This window comes from Saimiri boliviensis, chromosome 11 (assembly GCF_048565385.1).
Source record: "Saimiri boliviensis isolate mSaiBol1 chromosome 11, mSaiBol1.pri, whole genome shotgun sequence".
Lineage (NCBI taxonomy): Eukaryota > Metazoa > Chordata > Mammalia > Primates > Cebidae > Saimiri > Saimiri boliviensis.
Window position 1 is genome coordinate 26,560,517 of NC_133459.1, and position 26,642 is coordinate 26,587,158.

General features: G+C 44.2%; 1 protein-coding gene and 1 pseudogene across 1 annotated transcript in view; one reads left to right on the forward strand and one right to left on the reverse strand.

Moving 5' to 3' along the window:
- LOC120366114 (glyceraldehyde-3-phosphate dehydrogenase pseudogene) overlaps positions 1 to 26,642 on the forward strand; it is a 448,321-nt pseudogene that overhangs the window by 87,973 nt on the left and 333,706 nt on the right.
- The window catches only part of RPA2 (replication protein A2), a 29,680-nt gene continuing 5,319 nt past the window's right edge, over positions 2,282 to 26,642 (reverse strand). Inside the window, 7 exon segments of the mRNA XM_039474131.2 lie at positions 2,282 to 2,978; positions 5,659 to 5,753; positions 5,913 to 6,020; positions 11,027 to 11,143; positions 11,665 to 11,739; positions 23,802 to 23,915; positions 24,058 to 24,159. Coding sequence (XP_039330065.1) covers positions 2,894 to 2,978; positions 5,659 to 5,753; positions 5,913 to 6,020; positions 11,027 to 11,143; positions 11,665 to 11,739; positions 23,802 to 23,915; positions 24,058 to 24,159 — 696 coding nt within the window. The 3' untranslated portion in view covers positions 2,282 to 2,893.

The following is a 26,642-nucleotide window of genomic DNA, read 5'->3' on the forward strand; positions in this document are numbered from 1 at the left end:
GGCCTTAAATGATTCTCCCACTTTGGCCTCTTAAAGTATTGGGATTGTAGGAGTGAGTGTGGCTGGCCCTATATTGACTTTTAATTTCTATTTTTGAATGATTATATTTAACATACCAACAGAGTAACAGACATAAATAATTGCGAAACAAATGAATATAAACTGCAATGGATGTCAAACAAATATATTAATCCACACCAGACACTAATTCTTACTGGCCTTTCTCTAGTTAAACCCAATAAAGTAGTCCTATTCTCCAAGGAGCCTCATTTCCCACCTGTATACACAAGGATTCTCCCATGAGCAGGCTGGAACCATTGCTAGGCTGTGATGCCGGTGTTTCTAAGAACTGGGGTCACACTGCTGTCCCAACAATGGGCCAAGAGAATACTATAGATTTGACCTGTAAAGTGGACCACAAATGCCCAAGATGCAAGTTCGTTGTGCCTGGGTCAAGAAGCTCTATGAGAGCTGGAGTTTCATTCTGAGAAGTGATGAAACTCTCCTGCCTATGCCCATCCCACAGGTCCCAGCGGTGGTCAGAAATCACACAACTCCTGTGAGACAGTGGAAATGTCAACAGGGCAGGGAATTCAGCACCACTGGGCAGCTACTCTCTGCTACTGGGAATGCTGAACCAGCCAATCCTGTGATGCCAATCTCTCTCTCTCTCTCTCTTTTTTTTTTTTTTTCTTGAGACGGAGTTTCGCTCTTGTTACCCAGGCTGGAGTGCAATGGCGTGATCTCAGCTCACTGCAACCTCCGCCTCCTGGGTTCAGGCAATTCTCCTGCCTCCGCCTCCTCAGTCGCTGGGATTACAGGCACACGCCACCATGCCCAGCTAATTTTTTGTATTTTTAGTAGAGACGGGGTTTCACCATATTGACCAGGATGGTCTCGATCTCCTGACCTCGTGATCGACCCGCCTCGGCCTCCCAAAGTGCTGGGATTACAGGCTTGAGCCACCGCGCCTGGCCCGTGATGCCAATCTCTTATTGTGCATTATATTCCTAGAACCAGACCTACGGGTTGATACAGCAGGTATCCAAACAGCACTAAATTAACAAGCAGTTTTTAACTGCTAAGTCATCATCTTATTTTTATCAAAAGAAAAAAAAAATACTGCCACCTAGAGGTACTGCTTTTTGAGGGCACCAGCTTGATAACTAGAAAGAGAAGCACCAACCATAAAAGTATCTATCATGCATTCCAAACTCAAACATCTATGATTTTACTTGTTTTTAGTCATTGTTCTTGGAGAAAATAACCAAGAATGAACACACTTGCAAATCAACACGGTAGCGGGCTGAGTTTGACACATCTGGATAACGCCAAGGATGTTAACAACTCTGCACGTATAGAACACATTTATTTTTCGCTGTTAGAAACCAACCAGGTGGAACCTTCTCTACACAGCTGCTCAATCACTTTTAGAAACATAGTTAGAGCAGATAGATAATTCTTATTTGCATGTTACACTTCACTAACTTTATCTCAAAATTAGTCTTTTTTTTTTTTTTTTTTGAGACGGAGTTTCGCTCTTGTTACCCAGGCTGGAGTGCAATGGTGCGATCTGAGCACCGCAAACTCCGCCTCTTGGGTTCAGGCAATTCTCCTGCCTCAGCCTCCTGAGTAGCTGGGATTACAGGTACATGCCACCATGCCCAGCTAATTTTTTTGTATTTTTAGTAGAGACGGGGTTTCACCACGTTGACCAGGATGGTCTCAATCTCTTGTCCTCGTGATCCGCCCGACTCGGCCTCCCAAAGTGCTGGGATTACAGGATTGAGCCACCGCATCCGGTCCAAAATTAGCTCTTTCATTCAAGATGTAGATAACTTCTAGAGTTGTCAAAAACATCTCTGAGCTAGTTTCTTTTTCTGTAAGAAACAGCTGATCACATTGGCCAAAAAATTAAAAAATGTCCATAGGCTTTTGGAAAGTCTCATCTTGAGGCCAAATGGGTAAGCTATTCGATTCAGTTACATGATCACACATTGCCAAAGAGTCAACATTAACGTCCATTCCATAATCCCTTTGAATGGCAATGTTAGATTTAGATGCTTTACAGACTATAGTTTTACTCAATCTTTACACCAAACCCAGGGGAAATAACATTGTTTTCTTTTTGCAAATGATGAAACAAAGGTTCTCAGAGCTGACACAGCCTGCTCTATCTAAAATGAGGGAGAGCCGGAATGCAAATCCAAGTTTCACTATGTTACATTGCCTCAGATGACAAAATAGTCATTACATTACTCAGAAATAAAAATGGGAACACTTTTACAAGTTACTACAATCAAACTGTTTTATTAAACATCTGAATGCACTTATTTTGTACAAAACACAGTAACACTTCCTTTCCTCTCCCCCTGGAGGCACCACCACAGAACCTCATGTTCACAGAAACATACCATCACGACAAGCAGGAAAGTGCAATTCTGAAAGTAATGCCACACAACTAAAGTGGGACAGAAACAGGCAGAGGCCAGCAGGTTACTCGGTTAGGGCTCTGCCTATAAGACCCTGGTCCTGCTCATCTTCTTTCAGCAGGAAAAATTTTAAAAAGAGAAACTCCTGAGCACTTTGTAAGTACTCTCCTGCTAGCATCCTTCCAATTCCATCTATCTTGATGTAACAAGCTTATTTGTAACTTCCTCAAGAAACGCCACCCTGGATTGCATCCCTGTCAATCGTCCATCTCCCTCTGAGCTTCAAACAAAACAAAATAAAATACAAGAGCAGTATGTTTCAAAAGGACATCAGTAGAGACCTTTTAGACGTGAAACCTACTTCCTAGAAGCCACCTGGCTGAATGTACGCAGAGCTGGAGACAAGAGACTGTGAAACTAGGTCCAGCTGTAAAATATCTCAGGTACCCAAGGAGATCCAGTTATTCTGCATCTGTGGATTTAAAATGATCATCATCCACAGTAGAATAGATGTGCCCCTCATTGCTCAGAAAATCCACAGCTTGCCTAGAAAGAATGGGGAAAAAAAAAAAAAAAAAAAGTCATTTTCAGGCCAATGCAGAAGGAAACCGTCTTTTGGATATGGCCAAATATGCAAATTTTGCTCATCTCCCGACTTTCTACCGTAGCTAAGAACTGACAACTATTTTGCACATCGGAGGCTCTCACAGGGAGAACTGCCAGTAAAATTACAAAACAGCTTATTCATGGAGGCAATAGCAGTTGGGGCTGTCTTGGATCCCTCGCCCAAACTATGTAAAGGAAAGACAACAGGGCCTCACTTAAATAGTCTAAGCAGGAAAACAAGAGTCTAAAGCTGCTGTCAGGCACACAAAATCTCCTAGTAGAAACAGTTGTCTTTAAAAGTCCCCTTTTTTCACCCACACACTGAAACCCCTTTGGTTCCCCTCTGAGAAGTAAAGTTGTGGGAAGCAAAGGAAACACTATGAAACTTTCTTTTTTTTTTTTTTGAGACAGAGTTTTGCTCTTGTTACCCAGGCTGGAGTGCAATGGCGCGATCTCGGCTCACCGCAACCTCCGCCTCCTGGGCTCAGGCAATTCTCCTGCCTCAGCCTCCTGAGTAGCTGGGATTACAGGCACGCGCCACCATGCCCAGCTAATTTTTTTTTTTTGTATTTTTAATAGAGACGGGGTTTCACCATGTTGACCAGGATGGTCTCAATCTCTTGACCTCGTGATCCACCAGCCTCGGCCTCCCAAAGTGCTGGGATTACAGGCTTGAGCCACCGCACCTGGCACACTATGAAACTTTCAAACCTTTCAGGCCGGGCATGGGGGCTCATGCCTGTAATCCAAGCACTTTGGAGGCCAAGGTGGGCGGATCACCTGAGGTCGGGAGTTCAAGACCAGCCTGACCAACATGGTGAAACCCCGTCTTAAAACAAAAACAAAACAAACCTCTCAAGGTCCTCAGGGTCAGGGTCAGTAACTTACTTACTTACTTATTCATTTATTCATTCATCCATTCAGACACAGTTTCACTTTTGTTGCCCAGGCTGGAGTGCAATGGAGCCATCTCAGCTCACTGCAACCTCCCCCTTCTGGGTTCAAGTGATTCTGCCGCCTCAGCCTCCTGAGTAGCGTGGATTACAGGCACCTGCCACACACGCAGCTAATTTTTGTATTTTTAGTAGAGATGGGGTTTCTCCTTTAGTAGAGATGAGGTCAGGAATTCGAGACTAGGCTGGTCTTGAATTCCTGACCTCAGGTGATCCACCCACTTTGGCCTCCCAAAGTGCTAAGATTACAGGGTGAGCCACCACACCTGGCCTAGTAACGTAAATAGCCACAATCAACAGAGTACCTATGTGACAGCAGCTCTCTACCTCATCAGCACAGCAACTCTGAGATAGGAATTATCCTTATTGTACAGGATAGGAAATGGAATTACTTTTGAGTATTTCTTATCTATCTAGGCCTGGCATATCAATTGATTTATACTAACAAATAACTATCACAAGCACCATAAGTCAGCTTGTTTGATTAGTTTACTATACTGGAATCAGGCGGCTGCTTCTCTAAGATGGAATCAGGATAAGGGTGTTGGAAGGACTGATTGTTGAATAAGGTCCAGGCAGTACACTCGATCTACCGTGGGGACAGTAAACAGCAATGGGAGTGTACACCTGAGGACCAGGAGCTAAGGACTTCCCTCCTCCAATCGAAGTCCCATAAGGAAATCAGGTCAACTTTTTGCTCAGAATTATTATATATCCCTCACATATAATGATCCTTAGTGTTTCCTGAATGAAAAACTTGACTGAATGAGTGATGTGATGGGTAGCACCATTTTAGTGCATAGTCTTTTCCTATTTTTCCATAGCTGAACAATTTCCATTCTGTCAATAGGGTTGTGTGTGTGCGTTTTTTTTTTTTTTGGTGACAGTTTAACTCTGTCATCCAGGATGGAGTGCAGTGGCACAATCATGGCTTACTGCAGCTTCAACTTTCTGGGCTCAAGTGATCCTCCCACCTCAGCCTCCTTGGTAGCTGGGACTACATGCATGCGCCACTGTGCCCAGCTAGTTTTTCTGTATTGTTTTTGTGAAGACAAGGGTTTTGCCACATTGCCCAGGCTGGTCTTGAACGCCTGAGTTCAAGCAATCTGCCCACCTTGGCCTCCCAAAGTGCTAGGACTACAGGCATGAACTACAGTGCTTGGCCAACTTACACTTTTTTTTTGAGACAAAATCTCACTGTCACCCAGGCAGGAATGCAGTGGAGTGATCGTGGCTCACTATAACCTTCGCCTCCCAGGTTCAAGAGATTCTCTTGACTTAGCCTCCGAATGGCTGGGATTACAGGTGTGCGCCACCACATTTGGCTAATTTTTGTATTTTCAGTAGAGACAGGGTTTCACCATGTTGGCAAGGCTGGTCTCGAATTCCTGACTTCAGCTGATCCACTGTGCCTGGCCAAACAAGTTTTACTTTTTTTTTTTTTTTTTTTAAGACGGGGTTTCACCATGTTGGTCAGGCTCGTCTTGAACTCCCGACCTCAGGTGATCCGCCTGCCTCGGCCTCCAAAGTGCTTGGATTACAGGCGTAAACCACGACACCCGGCCCCAAGTTTTACTTTTCAAACTCACTTGTCATTATCAAGAAACCCTTGTGAGGTGAAATAGGTACAATGCCAGAGCCTGAGCTCATGAAAATCAAATACTTACTTGATTGAGGATACAGGCATGTGTTTCAGCTGGTTCTTGAGATCTTGAAAGTTCAACCCTTCAGGTCTTGGACAAGCCTTAATCAAATTCAGCACCTGAAGATTCAAATCAAAAAGACTTTAGCAACTATTTTGCATTAGCCTCCCCTTTGCAAACCTGAGTCCCTTTATAGGAAAGAAATGACCCAGGTCCTAAAACAGTCTTAGCTCACTGAGGAAGTAACAAAGTTTAAGATCGTCTGTGATGGTGTTTACCTGGTTTTGGGCCACAGTCAGGCCGTTTGCTGGCATAAAGCTATTCCCACCAAAGTTCCCTGCTTCACTCATTCCTGGATTGCTGACAGGTGCTCTCCCTGCTGACGGCTGAATTAAGAAAGAAGTTAACAACATTAAGAAAATCCACCAAGTTCAACACAAGTCTTTACTACTTGAAATGGCCGGTTAAGCAGCTTACAAAAAACAATTGAAACAAAGTTTCCCGGTTACACTGTTTGCACTGGAATGGACAGTTATTATCTAATGAGTATTTCATAGGAAGATAGAGGAACTCTCCGAAGCACATACATATCAAAAAGAGAAAGATAACTCTGCAAGAAGAAAAAAAAGGAGAAAGCCACTCTTGGCTGCTTTTTTTGTGATGTGAGAGGAACCAGAGAAGAGTAGCGGTGAGAAGAAAATGACCCAGAGACTGCTATTACGGCATCCTTGGGGTTCCCTCACCCGAGCGCTCACTGAGGGTCAAGAGGCATGAAGCGATGCAGGCAGAGAGAAGGAGATGGCGTCCCCATCATCCGCGTTCCTTCTTCTCTTACTACCGAATTCTTGGAATGCTCTGCAATCACTGTTTTCATTGCCTTTCTCCCCAGTCACTCCTCAGCCCACCCTGTTTAGGTGCTCCCCAAGTACACCTCTGAAACTGTTTTCACCAAAGCCACCGAAACTTTCCAACAATTGGCCGGGCGCGGTGGCTCAAGCCTGTAATCCCAGCACTTTGGGAGGCCGAGGCGGGTCGATCACGAGGTCAAGAGATCGAGACCATCCTGGTCAACTTGGTGAAACCCCGTCTCTACTAAAATTACAAAAAATTAGCTGGGCATGGTGGCACGTGCCTGTAATCCCAGCTACTCAGGAGGCTGAGGCAGGAGAATTGCCTGAACCCAGGAGGCGGAGGTTGCGGTGAGCCGAGATCCGCCATTGCACTCCAGCCTGTGTAACAAGAGCGAAACTCTGTCTCAAAAAAAAAAAAAAAAAAAACTTTCCAACAATTATCCAAAAGTCTCTTTCAGTCCTTGTCATAATAGACCTTTCAGAAGCAGACAGTGCTGACCACACTCCTCTGGAAATGTGCTCCTCCCGAGGCTTCCTGACACCGTATTCTTCTGGTTCTCCACTTGCCTCTCAAACTGAACCTTCTCAGCATCCCTCATCAGCCTCTTCTGTCTCCCAAAAGGCTGACAGTGCCCCAGGATTTCATTCCAGACCGCCTCCTGGGCCACGAATCCTCGCTGCCACCCATCTAACTGGATACCTCCACTTAAACATTTCGGACGCCTCAAAATAAAATAAAATTCATTACTTTCCTCCCTAAACCTGCTTGCCCTCTTATATTCCATCTCAGTAAAACCAAACGCAATCCCAAAGACCTCAGCCGTCATTTACTCACTTTCCTCAATCTGTCGCCACAGCCTATCACTTGACAGTGTAGCTCAAGTTGATCCCCATTACCCCTGGTCTCCTGGGTGGTACCTGAGCCTCTGGCCTCTCCCACTCCCATCAACCCTCCCATTGCCATGAGTCATAACCTCCTCTAGTCTGGCCACTCCTCTACTTAAAGCTTTCAAGCAGCTCCCTCTGCCTGTGGGAAGTGGAAAACTCCTGGCTGTTCATCTGTATATGACTCTTGACCACTCCCTCAGAACACGCTTTACTCCCCAGCTGCACTTGGACTTCTTGCCGTCCTCAAACATGCCGCTGATCTGAACATGTTGTTCCCTGTCTGGCATGCTCTTCCCCTCACCTACCTGGTAAACACTCCTCTCTTCCTTCTAAATCCAACTCAATTGCCACTGCCTTGTAAAGCCTTGCCTGACATCCCCCAAACCGACTGAAGCCATTTTCTTTCTTCTCGCCTCACAGCACTTGCACGGCCCCGTCACGCTGCGCGTCACTTTCCCACGCAAGTCCTTCCATTGTCGCACAGTGCTTGGTGGACAGCATGTGCCGTCAGTGCTTCATCTACCGAACTTGAATCAAAAACAGCAGAGGACCAAATAGGTTTAACTACCCACAGTAGACTGAGAGCACTGTGAAAGCTCATGAGGAGAAATCCTGTCTAGTCAGGAGATTCACTTGTTCAACAAATGCTTATTAAAAGCCTACAGTCCACCAGGCAGGGTGGGCCATGCCTGTAATCCCAGCACTTTGGGAGGCTGAGGTAGGAGGATCACTTGAACCCAGGAGTTCAAAACCAGCCTCAGTAGACATGAGCCACCATCTCTACAACAAAAAAAAATCAATCAATTGAAAGTATCAATCTTTAGCCCTTTTCATAACTGAGACTACAGGTGCATACCACCATGCCCAGCTAATTTTTAAATAGTTGTGTAGAGGCCGGGCATGGTGGCTCACACCTGTAACCCAAGCACTTTGGAGGCCAAGGCAGGTGGATCACCTGAGGTCAGGAGTTCAAGACCAGCCTGACCAACATGGTGAAACCCCGACTTAAAAAAAAAAAAAATTGTGGAGACACAAACATTTGTGCAGGGTCTCACTGTGGTGTCAGGGCTGGTGCTGAACTCGGCCTGATGTGGTGCTCCAGCCTTGGGTGATCAAAGTGCTGCAATTATAGGCATGGGCCACCGTGCCTGGCCCATTCTCACTTTTCACCCATTTTTATCATATAATATTTGACACATACAGAAATATGTTACGAAGTATAGTAATAAAGGATACACTCTGAACTTTGTACCCATTCTATTCTCTTCAGCTTACTTCACCTCTCCATCCTCTTAGTCTCTTTTGAAGATCCAACAGCAGATCTCTTTCACAGTCTTCCTTGACTTCAGGCAGCATTCTGTAGTCTATCTCTACTCTCTAGTTCTTGAAACCCTCCTTCCAGAATATTCACAAAATCCTGTCTCCTAGTTTTCCTTCTGCCCAACCAGGCACGGATTTGCCTTGCATTGGTTCCTATTCTGCTTCTAGACTTCTAAAGGGTAGTGTGAGGCCGGGCGCGGTGGCTCAAGCCTGTAATCCCAGCACTTTGGGAGGCCGAGGCGGGTGGATCACGAGGTCAAGAGATCGAGACCATCCTGGTCAACATGGTGAAACCCCGTCTCTACTAAAAATACAAAAAATTAGCTGGGCATGGTGGCGCGTGTGTATAATCCCAGCTACTCAGGAGGCTGAGGCAGGAGAATAGCCTGAACTCAGGAGGCGGAGGTTGTGGTGAGCCAAGATCGCGCCATTGCACTCCAGCGTGGGTAACAAGAGCGAAACTCCGTCTCAAAAAAAAAAAAAAAAAAAAAGGGTAGTGTGTAGTGTGGCCCTGAATTCAGGTCTCTGCCCTCCTAAGTCCCTAGTTATCTCATCATATTTAGGGCTCTACATATCAGCTACACAATGATGACTCCCAACGTTCTATCTCTATCCCTGGCCTCTTCCTTGAGTCCAGCTTTAAGATCCATTGTCCACTCTCTGCTTCACTGGCATATCCAACTGGCATCTCCTACTTGGTGACTCTAAAACAGACCTCTGGGTTTTATCCTCCAAGGACTCAGTTTTGAATCCTCCCTTTTCTTTATTTCTAATATCGAATCCACCAATAACTCTTGTTAGCTCTACCTTCAAAATACGTGGGAACCCATCCCTTCTTATCCCAAGAATCATCTCCCTGAATTATTTCTGTGGCCATTTCTGGTGCCTCATACTCTGTTCTCGGAACAGCAGCCTCAATGCGGTTTCTTTTTATTTCTTTGAGATCAAGTCTTGTTCTTGTCTCCCAGGCTGGAGTGCAATGGTGGGATCTCGGCTCCGTGCAACCTCCGCCTCCTGGGTTCAAGCGATTTTCCTGCCTCAGCCTCCCAAGCAGCTGAGATAACAGGCATCCACCACCATGCCCAGCTAATTTTTGTATTTTTGGTAAAGATGGGGTTTCACCATGTTGGCCGGGCTGGTCTTGAACTCCTGCCTCAGGTGATCCACCCACCTCAGCCTCCCAAAGTGCTGGGAATACAGGCGTGAGCCACAGCGCCTGGACAGTTCTTTGTTTTTTTTTTTTTTTGAGACAGAGTGTCGCTCTTGTTACCCAGACTGGAGTGCAATGGCACGATCTTGGCTCACCACAACCTCCGCCTCCTGGGTTCAAGCAATTCTCCTGCCTCAGCCTCCTGAGTAGCTGGGACTACAGGCACGCACCACCATGCCCAGCTAATTTTTTGTATTTTTAGTAGAGATGGGGTTTCACCACGTTGACCAGGACGGTCTCGATCTCTCGACCTCATGATCCACCCGCCTCGGCCTCCCAAAGTGCTGGGATTACAGGCTTGAGCCACCAGCGCCCGGCCTTTTTTTTTTTTTTTTTTTGAGACAGGGTCTCCCTATGTTGCCCAGGGTATTGTCTCAAACTGGGCTCAAGTGATGCTCCTGCACCAGCCTCCCACAGTGCTGGGATTTCAGGCATGAACCACCACCCCTGGCCCTGACAGCTTTCTAATATGAGTCAACAAATCTTTTGCGTTGTCCTAGATGGGACTTGCCAAAGTCAATTCACACAGCAGAAAACACTACGGAGAAATTTCAATAGAAACCAAGAAATATAATTTCAGGGAAAAAATAATGGTACATAATTTTTCCTTTTTAGTCAACAAGTTGGAAGGAAAGCAGCAAAATGCTATCTTTTTTGTTTTTTTTTTTTCAAGACGGCGTTTCACCATGTTGGTCAGGCTGGTCTTGAACTCCCGACCTCAGATAATCTGCCCCCCTTGGCCTCCAAAGTGCTTGGATTACAGGCATGAGCCACCATGCCCGGCCGAAAAATGCCATCTTGAAGGGGGCTGCTCTCTGAATATGCACTGACAATCCTGGAGCTCAGAGCTCAGCCTATAAGTACATGTCTACACCTGAGGGTTGTCACAGGCCTCAGCTGTCCAGGCCAGTGGAGTCAGAGGAACTCACAATTCTGAGAGAAACATGAGGGTTTCATCTGGAGTGAAATACAATGACAAAGCTAATGGAGAAAGTGTTCTGAGGATTTCATGATGCCTTTCTCTGGCTCAACCTTCAAAATGTCAGGGAAATCAAAGCTGGAGCACAAAAGTAGCCTATGTTCTTCCAGGGAAGAGAAAAAGCTGGGAAGTGAGGCTACTCACCTGGCTACTGCCTTTGCTTAGTATCATGTGTGCATTGATCACTTCTAGAATATGTGCAGTGAACTCATTCATATCTTCCAGGGGCATAATCTTAAAGGCTACCAGGCTCTTTTTGTTCTATTTTAAAATGAAGAGAAGAATATGAATAAATGATGAGCGTACTTTCATTTCGGGTCAACATTGTGGCTCTTTTCTTGGTTATAATATTAATATTTCACCAATATGAGAAAAATCTTACTTAAAATTTTAACTCAGAGATAATCTAAATACAGTCAAACATGAGGAGGAAAAAAACTAAAACTAAGAGCTAAGGGACATTAGTAATTTTCCCAAGCTTGCATAACCGAGCAAAATCTAGACTCCCAACTCTGAATCTAGTATTCTCCTTTCTCCAACTTGTAATGGATGCCACAGATGGCAACTGTAGAAGGACATTCTGTTCTTCCTTTACCATTTTGTTAGTTTCATGTTAAGGTAAAAACAAAAACAAAACCCTTTTATTTTCTTTTGAAGAAGACAAGAAATAAAGAACTTCCCATTAAACATGGAGACTTAAATATTTTAACTATCCAAAGCCATGACATGAATCTAGAAACTGCTTCATGAAAAAACACTTTACTATTTAATTCAGACCTTACCTGAAAAGATCTCAGGTGGCCTGCCACTTTCACATATGTTTCTGGAGGAACCACAGTGTTTTCACTGCTGGTGTCCTAACATAAAATACAAACATGTCATTAGGGTTTTAGTGATGCTGGTGAAAGCCTCTTTAACATTCCTAAATTATGCATAGAAAGAGAAAGTTATAAAGTAGAAGAGTTAAAATGGCATTAAGTAGTCTGCCCTGCCTTTTACAACTTACTCTTTGGAAAATCAGGAATTACAATAAGAATACCTTTCAAAGTTCTGTAGCACATCATAAATAGGCAAACAATTATGACGCTGTCTTTCAAGCTCTTAGGCACACAATTTTCTTTCTTTTCTCTTTTTTTTTAAGAGAGAGAGTCTCGATCTGTCACCCAAGCTGGAGTGCAGCAGTATGATCTCACCCGCTGCAACCTCCAACTCCCAAGGCAGGGTTCAAGTGATTCTCCTGCCTCAGCTTCCCGAGTAGCTGGGATCACAGGTGCTTGCCACCAAACCTCAGCCTCCCAAAGTGTTGGGATTACAGGTGTTTGCCACCACGCCCAGCAGGCACATAATTTTTTGGTGGATATAGTTATTGACAAAGCAATTCTACTTATAGGAATTTAAAGAACTAATTAAGAACATGCATTAAGATTTAGATTTATCATAGTATAGTTCGGAATACTAAAAATTTTAAAACAACCTAAATATCCAACATAAAGTCACATTTATATATATAAGGATACTCCACACTGTTGCAAATAATAACATAGAATTCTATGTATTGTGTGGAAAAACAAATCATGACATGGAAAAAAACTGATTTTTCATTTGGGACAATACATACAAAACCTTATAAAGGCTGACCAGGATAACTGCAAACAATCTAATATTTCTTTTTCAGTTACCTACAATATGCACACATTATTTTAAGAAAAATACATTAACTGGTTTTTAAAGTTCTTTTCTGACTACATAAAATATTTTACTTAAAAAATTTTAGGGTTGGGCACAGTGGTTCATGCCTGTAATCCCAGTACTTTGGGAGGCCGAGGAGGGTGGATCACGAAGCCAAGAGATTGAGACCATCCTGGCCAACATGGTGAAACTTCGTCTCTTTAAAAAAATAAAAATAAATAAAAAATTTGAAAATATACCCGGGCATGGGGGCTCACACTTGTTATTGTAGCATTTTAGGAGGCCAAGGCAGGAAGATCCCTTGAGCTCAGGAGTCTGAAACCAGCCTGGGCAACATAGCGAGAACTTGTCTCTAAAAATAAACACACAAAAACTAGAAAATATATGTTTAAAAATAACTCTGGCCAGGTGTGGTGGCTCATGCTTGTAATCCTAGCACTTTGGGAGGTCAAGGCGGGCAAGTCACTTGAGGTTAGTAGTTTGAGATCAGCCTGCCCCACATGGTGAAACCTGCCTCTATTAGTAATATAAAACAATGGCTGGGCGTAGTAGCTCACACCTATAACTCCAGTACTTTGGGAGGCCAAGGCAGGTGGATCACGAGGTCAGGAGTTCAAGACAAGCCTGGCCAACAAAGGGAAACCCCGTCTCTACTAAAAATACGAAAATTAGCCAGGTGTGGTGGTGCACACCTGTAGTCCCAGCTACTTGGGAGGCTAAGGCCAGAGAATCCCTTCAACGTGGGAGGTGGAGGTTGCAGTAAGCTGACACCACACCATTGTACTCATGTCTTGGTGACAGAGCGAGACACCATCTCAAAAAAAAAAAAAAAAAAAAAAAAGGCCAGGTGTGGTGGTATATGCCTGTAATCCCAGCTACTTGTGAGGCAGAGACGGCAGAATTGGAACCTGGGTGGCAGAGGTTGCAGTGAGCCAAGATCATGCCACTGCAGTCTAGCCTTGATGACAAAGACTAGCTCAAAAACAAAAAGCAAAAAAAAGGACTGCAAATTCCATCACCTGAGGGCAACTTTTTTTTTTTTTTAATTTCACATCACCTATTTATTATTTTACATAGGTGAATTAATAGGACAAATAAAATTTTATTCCCATGGCCAGGCGCATTGGCTCACCTGAGGTCAGGAGTTCAAGACCAGCCTGGCCAATGTGGTCAAACCCCATCTTTACTAAAAATACAAAAATTACCCAGGTGTGGTGGCAGGCGTCTGGAATCACAGCTACTCAGGAGGCTGAGGGAGGAGAATTGTTTGAACCCAGGAGCTGAAGGTTGCAGTGAGCCAAGATCACACCACTGCACTCCAGCCTGGGCAACAGAGCAAGACTCCACCTCAAAAAAAAAAAAAAGTTGAAATTAAAATGAAAAAAAGACATTTACCCTATAAGTTATTAGGGAAATGACAATTAAAATCACAATGAGATTTCATTTTATTTATTTATTTTTGAGACAGTCTAGCTCTGTTGCCTAGGCTGGAGTGCAGTAGGGTAATCTCAGCTCACTGCCACCTCTGCCTCCTGGGTTCAGTGATTCTCCTGTATCAGCGTTGTGAGTAGCTGGGATTACAGGTGCCCACCACCACACCCAGCTAATTTTTGTATTTTTGTATTTTTTTTTTTTTTTTGAGACAGGGTTTCATCATGTTGGTCAGGCTGGTCTCGAACTCCTGACATGAGATGATCCACCCGCCTTGGCCTCTCAAAGTGGTGGGATTACAGGCGTGAGCCACCATGCCCGGCCATTTTTGTATTTTCAGTAGAGACAGCGCTTCAGCACGTTGACCAGGCTGGTCTCAGACACCTGACCTCAGGTGCTCCACCCACCTTGGCTTCTCAAAGTGCTGGGATTACAGGTGTGAGCCACCATACGGGGCCAAGGTTTATTTTTTAATTTTACTTATTAATTTTCTTGACAGGGTCTTGCTTTATTATAGAGGATAAAGTGCAGTGGCGTTATCTTGGCTCACTGTAGCCTCTGCCTCCTGGGTTCAAGTGATTCTCCTGACTCAGCCTCCCAAGAAGCTTGGATTACAGCCATGCGCTACCATGCCTAGCTAGTTTGTACATTTTTTTTTTTTTTTTTTTTGGAGATGGAGTTTCGCTCTTGTTACCCAGGCTGGAGTGCAATGGCGCGATCTCGGCTCACCGCAACCTCCGCCTCCCGGGTTCAGGCAATTCTCCTGCCTCAGCCTCCTGAGTAGCTGGGATTACAGGCATGCGCCACCATGCCCAGCTAATTTTTTGTATTTTTAGTAGAGACGGGGTTTCACCATGTTAACCAGGTTGGTCTCGATCTCTCGACCTCGTGATCCACCCACCTCGGCCTCCCAAAGTGCTGGGATTACAGGCTTGAGCCACCGCGCCCGGCCCTAGTTTGTACATTTTTAGTAGAGACGGGATTTTACCATATTGGCTAGGCTGGTTTCAAATTCCTGGCCTCAAGTGATGTAACCGCCTTGGCCTCCCAAAGTGTTGAGATTTCAGGCACGAGATGTCATGTCTGGCCGAAAGCAGGATGGGTGGCTGCTTAGGAGTTTTTTTTTTTTTTTTTTTTGAGATGAGGTTTTGCTCTGTCACCCAGGCTGGAGTACAATGGCATGATCTGGGCTCACTGCAACCTCCACCTTCACTGGGGCAGATACGGTGGAAATAGCAAGAGAACTAGAATTAAAAATGAAGCCTAGGCCGGGCGCGGTGGCTCAAGCCTGTAATCCCAGTACTTTGGGAGGCCGAGGCGGGTGGATCACGAGGCCAAGAGATCGAGACCATCCTGGTCAACATGGTGAAACCCCGTCTCTACCAAAAATACAAAAAATGAGCTGGGCATGGGGGTGCGTGCCTGTAATCCCAGCTACTTAGGAGGCTGAGGCAGGAGAATTGCCTGAACCCAGGAGGCAGAGGTTGCGGTGAGCCAAGATCGCGCCATTGCACTCCAGCCTGGGTAACAAGAGCGAAACTCCGTCTCAAAAAAAAAAAATGAAGCCTAAAGATGTAACTGAATTGCTGTAACTTTGTGATAAAACTTGAATGGATGAGAAGTTGCTTTTTTTTCTTTTTGAGACAGTCTCCGTCGCCCAGGCTTAAGTGCAGTGGCACAATTTTGGCTCACTGCAACCTCCGTCTCTCAGGTTCAAGTGATTCTCCTGCCTTAGTTTCCCGAGTAGCAGGAATTACAGGTGTGCATCACCATGGCCAGCTAAATTTTTTTATTTTTTAGTAGAAATGAGGTTTCACCATGCTGGCCAGGGTGGTCTCAAACTCCTGACCTCAAATGATCTATCTGCCTGCCTTGGCCTCTCAAAGGAGTTGCTTCTTATGGATGCACAAAGAAAAAGGTTTCTTGAGATGGAATCTCTTCCTAGTGAAGATGCTACGAACACTGTTAAAATGACAATAAGGTATTTAGAATATTCTATAAGCTTAGTTGAGAAAGCAGCAGCAGGGTTTGAGATTGAATCCAATTTTGAAAGAAGTTCTACTGCAAGTTAAATGCTATCAAATTGCATATATACTATAGAGAAATCTTTGGTGAAAAGAAGACTCAATTAATGAGGCAAACTTTGTTGCCTAATTTTAAGAAATTGCCCAAAAAATATATATAAAAAATTTAAAAAAATTTTTTTAAAAAGGCCGGGCGTGGTGGCTCAATCCCAGCACTTTGGGAGGCCAAGGCGGGTGGATCACGAGGTCAAGAGATCGAGACCGTCCTGGTCAACATGGTGAAACCCCATCTCTACTAAAAATACAAAAAATTAGGTGGGCATGGTGGCGCGTGCCTGTAATCCGAGCTACTCAGGAGGCTGAGGCGGGAGAATTGCCTGAACCCAGGAGGCGGAGGTTGCGGTGAGCCGAGATCGTGCCATTGCACTCCAGCCTGGGTAACAAGAGTGAAACTCCGTCTCAAAAAAACAAAAAATATAAAAGAATAAGAAATTGCCACAGCCACGTCAACCTTCAGCCAACTACCAACCTCCTCAGTCAGCAGCCATCAACACTGAGGCAAGATTTGTCCACTAGGAAAAACATTATGAATTGCTGAGGGTTCAGATAACTGATTATTAGGATTTGTTAGCCATAAAGTATTTTTTAACTAAAAAAAAAAAAAAAATACTTTGAGACTAGGAAGAGCTTCTCAAAGGTAAACCAGAAAAAAACTGCATAATTAATATTTCAAAATTATTTATTTTTGAGATAGGGTCTTCCCATGCTGCCCAGGCTGGTCTTAAAATCCTGGCCTCGGGCCGGGCGCGGTGGCTCAAACCTGTAATCCCAGCACTTTGGGAGGCCGAGGCGGGTGGATCACGAGGTCAAGAGATCGAGACCAACCTGGTCAACATGGTGAAACCCCATCTCTACTAAAAATACAAAAAAAAAAAAAAATTAGCTGGGCATGGTGGCGCGTGCCTATAATCCCAGCTACTCAGGAGGCTGAGGCAGGAGAATTGCCTGAACCCAGGAGGCGGAGGTTGCGGTGAGCCAAGATCGCGCCATTGCACTCCAGCCTGGGTAACAAGAGCGAAACTCCGTCTCAAAAAAAAAAAAAAAAAAAAAAAAAATCCTGGCCTCAAGTGATCTTCCTGCCTAAGCCTCCCAAAGTGCTAAATTACAAGTGTAATTACAGATCGCATAATTTTAAGAGGTTACTGTGGTAATTTTCAAGCTCTTGCAAACAAAAACACTCTTAGGAGAAGGGGAATCAAAGGAATCAAAGAGAAAATTTACAAAAACCTCCACAAATTGACATTAAACATAGTAAAAAAAAAAAAAAAATCAATCTGGCTAAAACCAAAGAACTGCACATAAAAAATGACAAAAATTTCACTGAAAAGACTATTTTTGAGATATAGTATCGCTCTGATGCCCAGGCTGGAGGGCAGTGACGCAATCATGGCTCACCAAAACATCCACCTCCCAGGCTCAAGTGATTCTTCTGCCTCAGCCCCCTGAATGGCTGGGACCACAGGCACGTGCCACCATGCCCAGCTAATTTTTGTTTCTTTATGTAATTATTTTTTTTGAGACGGAGTCTCACTTTGTCATCCAGGCTGGAGTGCAGTGGTGTGAAGATCCTGGCTCACTGCAACCTCTGCCTCCAGGGTTCAAGCAATTCTCATGCATCAGCCTCCCAAGTAGCTGAGACTACAGGTGCCCACTACCATGCCTGGCTAATTTTTGTATTTTTAGGAGAGACAGGGTTTCACCATGTTGGCCAGACTGTTCTCAAACTCCTGACCTCTGGTGATCTGCCCGCATTGGCCTCCCCAAAGTACTGAGAATATAGGTATGAGCCACCGCACTTGGCCAAAAAGAGGATTTTTAAAAACAACTCTCATACTGGCAAAAATTTAAGACAAAACCCATTGTAAGAAAGGATAGAGAGGGCAGGCAAAGAGGCTCACACCTATAATCCCAACACTTTGGGAGGCCAAGGTGGGAGGACCGCCTGAACCCAGGTGTTTGAGACTAGCCTGGCTAACATGGTGAGATTCCATTTCTATAAAATTTTGTAAGGGTGTGGAAAATAACTGGGCACTCTCTACATGAATGAAGTGTAAATTGGTACCTTTACATAAGGCAGTAAAAAAAATGTAAAAATTAAAGATGTTAAAAAAAAATGCAAAGTGTGTATTTCCCCCCAGAAAACCTACTTTTAGGAATTCATCTTATAATTATTTTATTGAGATGGTTTTGCTCTTGTTGCCCAGGCTGGAATGCAATCTCTGCCTCCCAGGTTCAAGTGATTCTCCTGACCCGGCCTCCTGAGTAGCTGGGATTATAGGTGCATGCCACCATGCTCAGTTAATTTTGTATTTTTAGTAGAGGCAGGGTTTCACCATGTTGGCCAGGCTGGTCTTGAACTCCTGACCTCAGGTGATCCATCCAACTTGGCCTCCCAAAGTGTTGAAATTGCAGGTGTCAGCCACAGCACCCACCCTCCATACCGTTTCTAATAATGGGTTTTGTCTTAAATTTTATGATATATAATAATAACTATAATTATATGTAATATACAAGAAATATGATCATGAAGAAATGTATGCAAAGATATTCACTGGAACACTGTCTATAATAGCAAATGACTGAAAAGAAGCTAAATGTTATTACCTGACTGGGCCTACTGTTAAGTAAGGGATGATGTATTCTTACAATGGAATAGTTGGTCATTTAAAATGATAGATGTGGCTGGGTGCAGTGGTTCACACCTGTAATCCCAGCACTTTGGGAGGCCGAGGTGGGCAGATCATGAGGTCAGATCAAAACCATCCTGGCTAACAAAGTGAAACCCAGTCTCTACTAAAAATACAAAAAATTAGCCGGGTGTGGTGATGGGTGCCTGCAGTCCCAGCTACGTACTTGGAAGGCTGAGGCAGGAGAATCCCGTAAACCAGGGAAGCAGAGGTTGCAGTGAGCCGAAATCGCGCCACTGTACTCCAGCCTGGGTGACAGAGTGAGACTCTGTCTGAAAATATATAAATATATTAAAAAAAAAATGATAGATGTAAATCTTTACAACTAACATTAAAAAATCACTTCCTGGCTGGGTGTGGTGGCTCCAGCCTGTAATCCCAGGACTTTGGGAAGCTGAGGTGGGCAGATCACCTGAAGTTAGAAGTTCAAGACCAGCCTGGCCAATGTGTTGAAACCCTGTCTCTACTAAAAATGCAAAAATTAGCCAGGCATGGTGGTGGCTGCCTATAATCCCAGCTACTCAGAAGGCTGAGGCAGAAGAATCGCTCGAACCGGAGATGGAGGTTGCAATGAGCTGAGGTCATGCCACTGCACTCCAGCCTGGATGACAGAGCAAGACTCAGTCTCAAAAAAATAAAAATAAAAATTAGTTCCTTGCCAGGCACAGTGGCATTGGCTACTTGGGAGGTTAAGGCCAAAGGAACACTTGAGCCCAGGTTTGAGGCCAGCCTAGGCAGCATGGCAAGACACTGTGTCTCTAATAAAAAAAAAAAAAAAATCAGTTACACAACATAGTTTTGAATGAAAAGAGCAAATTACTTAGCAGTTGCATAGCATATTATCCCTTTTACAGTAAAGAGATATATGAACATCTGTATGTACATATATGCAGAGACAGATGTCTGAAAGGGTATTTACCAAAATGTGTTATAACAATAGTTCTTCCTGGGACATGAGATGTCAGGTGATTTTAAAAATGTTTTATAGGCCAGGCGCGGTGGCTCAAGCCTGTAATCCCAGCACTTTGGGAGGCCGAGGCGGGTGGATCACGAGGTCAAGAGATCGAGACCGTCCTGGTCAACATGGTGAAACCCCGTCTCTACTAAAATACAAAAAATTAGCTGGGCATGGTGGCACGTGCCTGTAATCCCAGCTACTCAGGAGGCTGAGGTGGGAGAATTGCCTGAACCCAGGAGGCAGAGGTTGCGGTGAGCCGAGATCGCGCCATTGCACTCCAGCCTGGGTAACAAGAGCGAAACTCCGTCCCAAAAAAAAAACAAAAACAAAAACAAAACAAAACAAAAAAAATGTTTTATAAGCAAGCATAGTGCATTTTGCATGAGCATATAGTATTAGGTTTCCATAGTATTGAACTCCCTACTTGATGGCAGGGACTGTGTCTATTTCATTCTTTTTATACCTGGAACCAAGCACAGTCTGGTTCAGAATTGGTACTCCAACAAAACTGCTGTATGAATTATCTGAGAAGCAAATAAATATTTTTTCTGAGAAGCAAAACATTAAAAAATTGCCTAACTATCAAGTATTTCTCTACAGATGACTTGTTTTTTTTTTTTTTTTGAGACAGTTTCACTCTTGTTACCCAGGCTGGAGTGCAATGGCGTGATCTCGGCTCACCGCAACCTCCGCCTCCTGGGTTCAGGCAATTCTCCTGCCTCAGCCTCCTGAGTAGCTGGAATTACAGGCACGTGCCACCATGCCCAGCTGATTTTTTTTTGTATTTTTAGTAGAGACGGGGTTTCACCATGTTGACCAGGATGGTCTCGATCTCTTGACCTCGTGATCCACCCGCCTCGGCCTCCCAAAGTGCTGGGATTACAGGCTTGAGCCACTGCGCCTGGCCGGAAAACAGTCTTTCTTTATTTTTGTGAGTCAGAGTCTTGCTCTGTTGCCCAGACTGGAGTGCAGTGGCATGATCTTGACTCACTGCAACCTCTGCCTCCTAGGTTCAAGTAATTTTCCTGCTTCAGCCTTCTGGGTAGCTGGATTACAAGCACCCAGCTCATTTTTGTATTATTTCAGGTTATCTGCCCGTCTTGGCCTCCCAAAGTGCTGCGATTATGGGCGTGAGCCACCATACCAGGTCTAAAACACTCTTTATTATCCACATTTTGTGTAATGAATGTATTTCAAAAACAAAATACAAAACACCAAGAGGACTTCTGCACAAATAAAAATATAAAAGGATAAAAAGTTTATACTGTAGTATATACTGTATTTATTTAGGTCTATTTTATCCACATTTATCAAGACACTCATATACATGCTGCTTTGTAAAAAGTGGGTCAAATCTTGCATACCATATTGTAATGTAATATGCTTTTCTCCTCTCAACAATTTATGGCAAACACTCCTTTGTGATAATACACTTTTTTTTTTTTTACATAATTTACAGTATGTTATAAGTTATCTCATGGTTTACTTAATAATTCTTTATTGCTAGCATTTTAGATTGCTTAATTTTTAAAAATGTATTTTGAGACAGAAACTTGCTCTGTTGCCCAGGCTGAAGTGCAGTGGCATGATCCTGGCTCACTGCAACCTCTTTCTCTTAGGTTCAAGGGGTTCTCTTGCCTCAGCCTCCCAAGTAGCTGGGATTATAGGTGTGCACAACCACGCCTGGCTAATTTTTGTATTTTTCGAAGACAGGCCTTTACTGTGTTGGCCAGGCTGGTCTCGAACTGTTGATCTCAGGCGATCTGCCCACTTTGGCTTCCCAAAGTGCTGGGATTACAGGCATGAGCCACCGCGCCTGGCCTAAATCTTCGTACATGTCTTTATTTATTTTATTTATTTTATTTTTTTAATGACAGGGTTTTACCACATTGGTCAGGCTGGTCTTGAACTCCCGACCTCAGGTGATCCGCCTGCCTTGGCCTCCAAAGTGCTTGGATTACAGGTGTGAGCCACCACGCCCGGCCAATTTTTTTTTATTTTTTGAGACGGAGTTTTGCTCTTGTTACCCAGGCTGGAGTGCAATGGCGCGATCTCGGGTCACCGCAACCTCCGCCCCCTGGGTTCAGGCAATTCTCCTGCCTCAGCCTCCAGAGTAGCTGGGACTACAGGCGCACGCCACCACACCCAGCTAATTTTTGAATTTTTAGTAGAGACGGGGTTTCACCATGTTGTAGGCCACCATTTTTATGATTGATGCTTTTGATACTCATGTTTGAGAAAGGTTACACTGGTCAGGCACGGTGGCTCACGCCTGTAATCCTAGCACTTTGGAATGCCAAGGTGGGTGGATCACCTGAGGTCAGGAGTTCAAGAACAGCCTCGCCATCATGGTGAAACCCCATCTTTATTTAAAAAAAAAGAAAAGAAAAAGGGAACAGTTACACCAATTTATACTCACATTATAAGGCCACTTTCTTAGACAATGCCAATCATTCAATATTTATTAAGTGCCTACTACGCTAGGTCACTGTGTGGTAGCTGCTCTCACTAGAACTGGACATTGACATTTTTTGTTTTCTTTGCAAACTTAAGCTAAAAATGGTACCTCAACGTTTATTAAGCCTGCTTTAGTTACTGCCACTACCATTTCTACTGTCTTTATGAATTATCTGTGCATCTAGTTTGCCCATTTATCTAAGGTGCAGCAGTTTTCTGGTTTTATAAGAGCTTTTTGGCTGAGTGTGGTGGCTCACACCTATAATCCCAGCACTTTGGGAAGCCGAGGCGGGCAGATCACTTGAAGTCAGGAGTTTGAGACCAGCCTGGCCAACATGGTAAAAAACTGACTCTAGTAAAAATACAAAATTTAGTCAGGTGTGGTGGCACAAACTTGCAATCTCAGCTACTTGGGAGGGTGAGGCGGGAGGATTCCCAGAACCCAAAAGGTGGAGGTTGCAGTGAGTCGAGATTGTGCCACTGTATTCCAGCCTTGGTGACAGAGACTGTCTTAATAACAAAAAAAAAAAAAAAAAAAACAAAAACAGCAAAAAAAAGAGCTTTTTTGTTGTTGTTGAGACAGAGGCTACCTGTCACCTAGGCTGGAGTACAGTGGCGCAATCTCGACTCACTGCAACCAACTTCTGCCTTCCGGTTCAAGCAATTCTCTTGCCTCAGCCTCCCAAGCAGCTGGGGTTACAGGCACCTGCCACCACGTCTAGCTAATTTTTTATATTTTTTAGTAGAGATGGGGTTTTACCGTGTTGGCCAGGTTGGTCTCAAACTCCTGACCTCCAGTGGTCCACCCACCTCGGCCTCCCAAAGTGCTGGGATTACAGGTGTCAGCCACCGTGCCTGGCCAAAAAAGAGCTTTTTATTAATTAAAAATTTAAATGTTTGCAATACGTTGCAAATATTTGCCCCATTTATTTAACCGGTATTTACTCAAGGACCACTGTGCGACCGGCACTGGTCTAGGTGCTAAGCCTACAGTAGTGACTGAGATAAAAATCTTTGTTCTAAAATAAAAGTAAAAACAACAACAACAACAACAACAACAACAAAAAACAAACTAAACCAAACAAATCTTTGTTCTAGCCTGGGCATGAGGGCTCATGTCTGCAATCTCATCATTTTGAGAGGCTGAGGCTAAATCGCCTGAGGTCAAGAGTTTGAGACCAGCCTGGTCAACATGGTAAAACCCCGTCTCTACTAAAAATACAAAAAATTAGCCAGGCATGGTGGCAGGCACCTATAATCCCAGCTACTTGGGAGGCTGAGGCAGGAGAATAGCTTAAACCTGGGAGGCGGCCGTTGCAGTGAGCTGAAATAGCACCACTGCACTCCAGCCTGGCAGAGAGAGCAAGATTCTATCCGGAAAACAAAAAAAATCTTTGTTCTAATTCTACGGTCTCCTGTCACTTGACTTTTAATTTTGTTTACGGTATTATCGGGAAGGTATCTAATCAAATCTATGAACCTTTTATTTTAGGGTATCTGTCTTTGATGTCTTTCTTACGTATTATTTTTATTTAAAAAAATTTAAAAGACTACAGTTCAACACCTCCACACTTCCAAAGTAACCTGATCACGATTCAAGAGCAGCCACTTACATCTGTGTCAACCCACTGGCGAACGTCCATGGGTGGAGCTGTCATGTCATCTATTTTGTAAACAATGTTGGTTGGAGCCTTCTCTGTATGTCTGATGATCCCCACAATAGTGACCTAGGTCAGAAGGAAAACAAACAAACAAAAAAAAGAGTCCTGTTTCCCCTGAAACCAAGGCTACATTTTTGTACTTTTAAAGGAAGTGAATCTTATTTCATTCATTATTATGAGTGATTCTTTCACAAATTATTTGGCATACCTGTGAAATCTCAACATTCCCAATTCTGAACACTTCATCAACCAAAGTGGCAGAAAGCAGCTGAGATATAGTACAGGGTACAATGTGCTGGGCTCGGGCTCTCTGAAAAGAAAAAGCATGCAAAATTCAATTAAGAAAGTAATAACTACCACTCATTCAACACCTGCCAGGTGCCAGGTACTTTAAGTATATTAGCACATTGAATTTCACAACAAATCTCATTATCCTTGCTTCACAGAGATGGAAACAGAGGTCATATAGCGAACCAATACCACGGTTTTAGAATCCAACCCCAGGATTGTCTAACTCCAAAGCTTCTGCTGAATAGACAAATGTGTTGCACCGAGAATTCACCAAAATGAGTAGGTCAGAGTGTGGAGGACAGGAAAAGGAAGAATGACCTGCTGCTGCCAGAACAGACCTTCGAGAGGAAACCCCAGCTTTAGGGTGTAGACAGGCTGATGTTGCTGTTCAAGGCACTGACAAAATGAGATGGTATTGGGAAAAGGTTTGAGAAACGGCCAGTGGAAACAGGACTTTGGAATTGCTGTAGATCTTGTGATAAACTATAAAAGGTAGAGGAATAGCTTCTGGTAGAACAGATTTTTTGACAATCAAATGGCGCTCCAGAGGAAATGAAATAAGAGCTTGGCCATGTTGGCCATCTTTAAAAATTTTATTTTTTTGAGACAGAGTTTTGCTCTTGTAGCTCAGGCTAGCATGCAATGGCGCCATCTTGGCTCACTGCAACCTTGACCTCCTGGGCTCAAGTGATTCTCCTGCTTCAGCCTCCCGAGTAGCTGGGATTACAGGTGTGTGCCACCATTTAAAAAAATTTTTTTGGGCCGGGCGCGGTGGCTCAAGCCTGTAATCCCAGCACTTTGGGAGGCCGAGGTGGGTGGATCACGAGGTCGAGAGATCGAGACCATCCTGGTCAACCTGGTGAAACCCCGTCTCTACTAAAAATACAAAAACTTAGCTGGGCATGGTGGTGCGTGCCTGTAATCCCAGCTACTCAGGAGGCTGAGGCAGGAGAATTGCCTGAACCCAGGAGGCGGAGGTTGCGGTGAGCCGAGATCGCGCCATTGCACTCCAGCCTGGGTAACAAGAGCAAAACTCTGTCTCAAAAAAAAAAAAAAAAAAAAAAAAAAAAAAAAAAAATTTTTTTTTTTAGAGCTAGGATTCCACTATGTTGCCCAGGCTGGCCTTAAATTCTTGGTCTCAAGTGATCCTCCCACCTCAGCCTCCCAAAGTGTTGGGATTATAGGGATGAGCCACTGTGCTGGACTCATGGTGGACATCTTAGGGGAAAGAGGCAGGACGGGGTGGGCAGAACAGTATCTAGTCAGGACAGTCAAATCATATCTTTTTTCTTTTTTTTTGAGACACAGTCTCACTCTCTACCCAGGCTGAAGTACAGTGGCACGATCTTGGCTCACTTCAACCTCTACCACCTGGGTTCAAGCAATTTGCCTGTCTCAGCCTCCCAAGTAGCTGGTATTACAGGCACATGCCACCACACTTGGATAATTTTTGTATTTTTTGTAGAGATGGGGTTTGACAATGTTGGCCAGGCTGATCTCGAACTCCTGACCTCAGATGATCTGCCCACCTTGGCCTCCCAAAGTGCTGGGCTTACAGGTGTGAGCCACCATGCCCAGCCCAAATCATATCTTAAAGCAGCCAGACAACAGTGTAAACTTATTTTTGCCTACCAGTGGCAAGGGGTAGTCTGGATAACATAAAGATGAGTACAATGGAATAGGATTTACCCTCAACACATTCCTAATCTAGGAGAGGTACAAAGGTAAACCACAAACCTGACCTTTATACACAAAAATGAAACGTGCCATGTAGGACCTCAGAAAAGCTTACTGCAAACAGAGGGAGGCTTTAGGCTAAACTATGAAGCATGAGAATTTCAGCAGTGAAAAACTAGCAGGTAACAGGCTAAGGGCAAATACGTACTCCCACAGTCTCCTAGAGGGAATATGTGCAAGGCACAAAAATGATGGGAGTTCCTCCTATCAGAAGCCAAGAGAGGCGAGGCGTGGTGGCTCACGCCTATAATCCCAGCACTTTTGGAGGCCGAGGCGGGTGGATCTCCTGAGGTCACGAGTTCGAGACCAGGCTGACCAATGTGGAGAAACCCCGTTTCATTCATAAATAAATAAATAAATAAAAAGGAGCCGAGAGAGTGGACCAATACCTGTACTACACGGAAGACTTAGAACACAGTACTCCTGGTCTTCATGGATTTAGCATCCACAACTCTGACCTAAACATCTGTGACACTGACAATATTACACTCTGCTGAAGCATGATTTTGAATGGTGAGTATTGCCACAACAGGATAAAGGAAGCTCAGTCAACCGTTGGCACATATGCCACAAAACGCAGCAGCCAAGCTTGAAGGTTAAGATTATGGATCTAGTCTCAAGAGTAGTTGCTTGTGCAAGCGTGGTGGCTCATGCCTGTAATCCCAGCACTTTGGGAGGCCAAGGTGGGTGGATCATTTGAGGTTAGATCAAGCCTGGCCAACATGGCGAAATCCCGTCTTTACTAAACATTAAAAAAAATTAGCC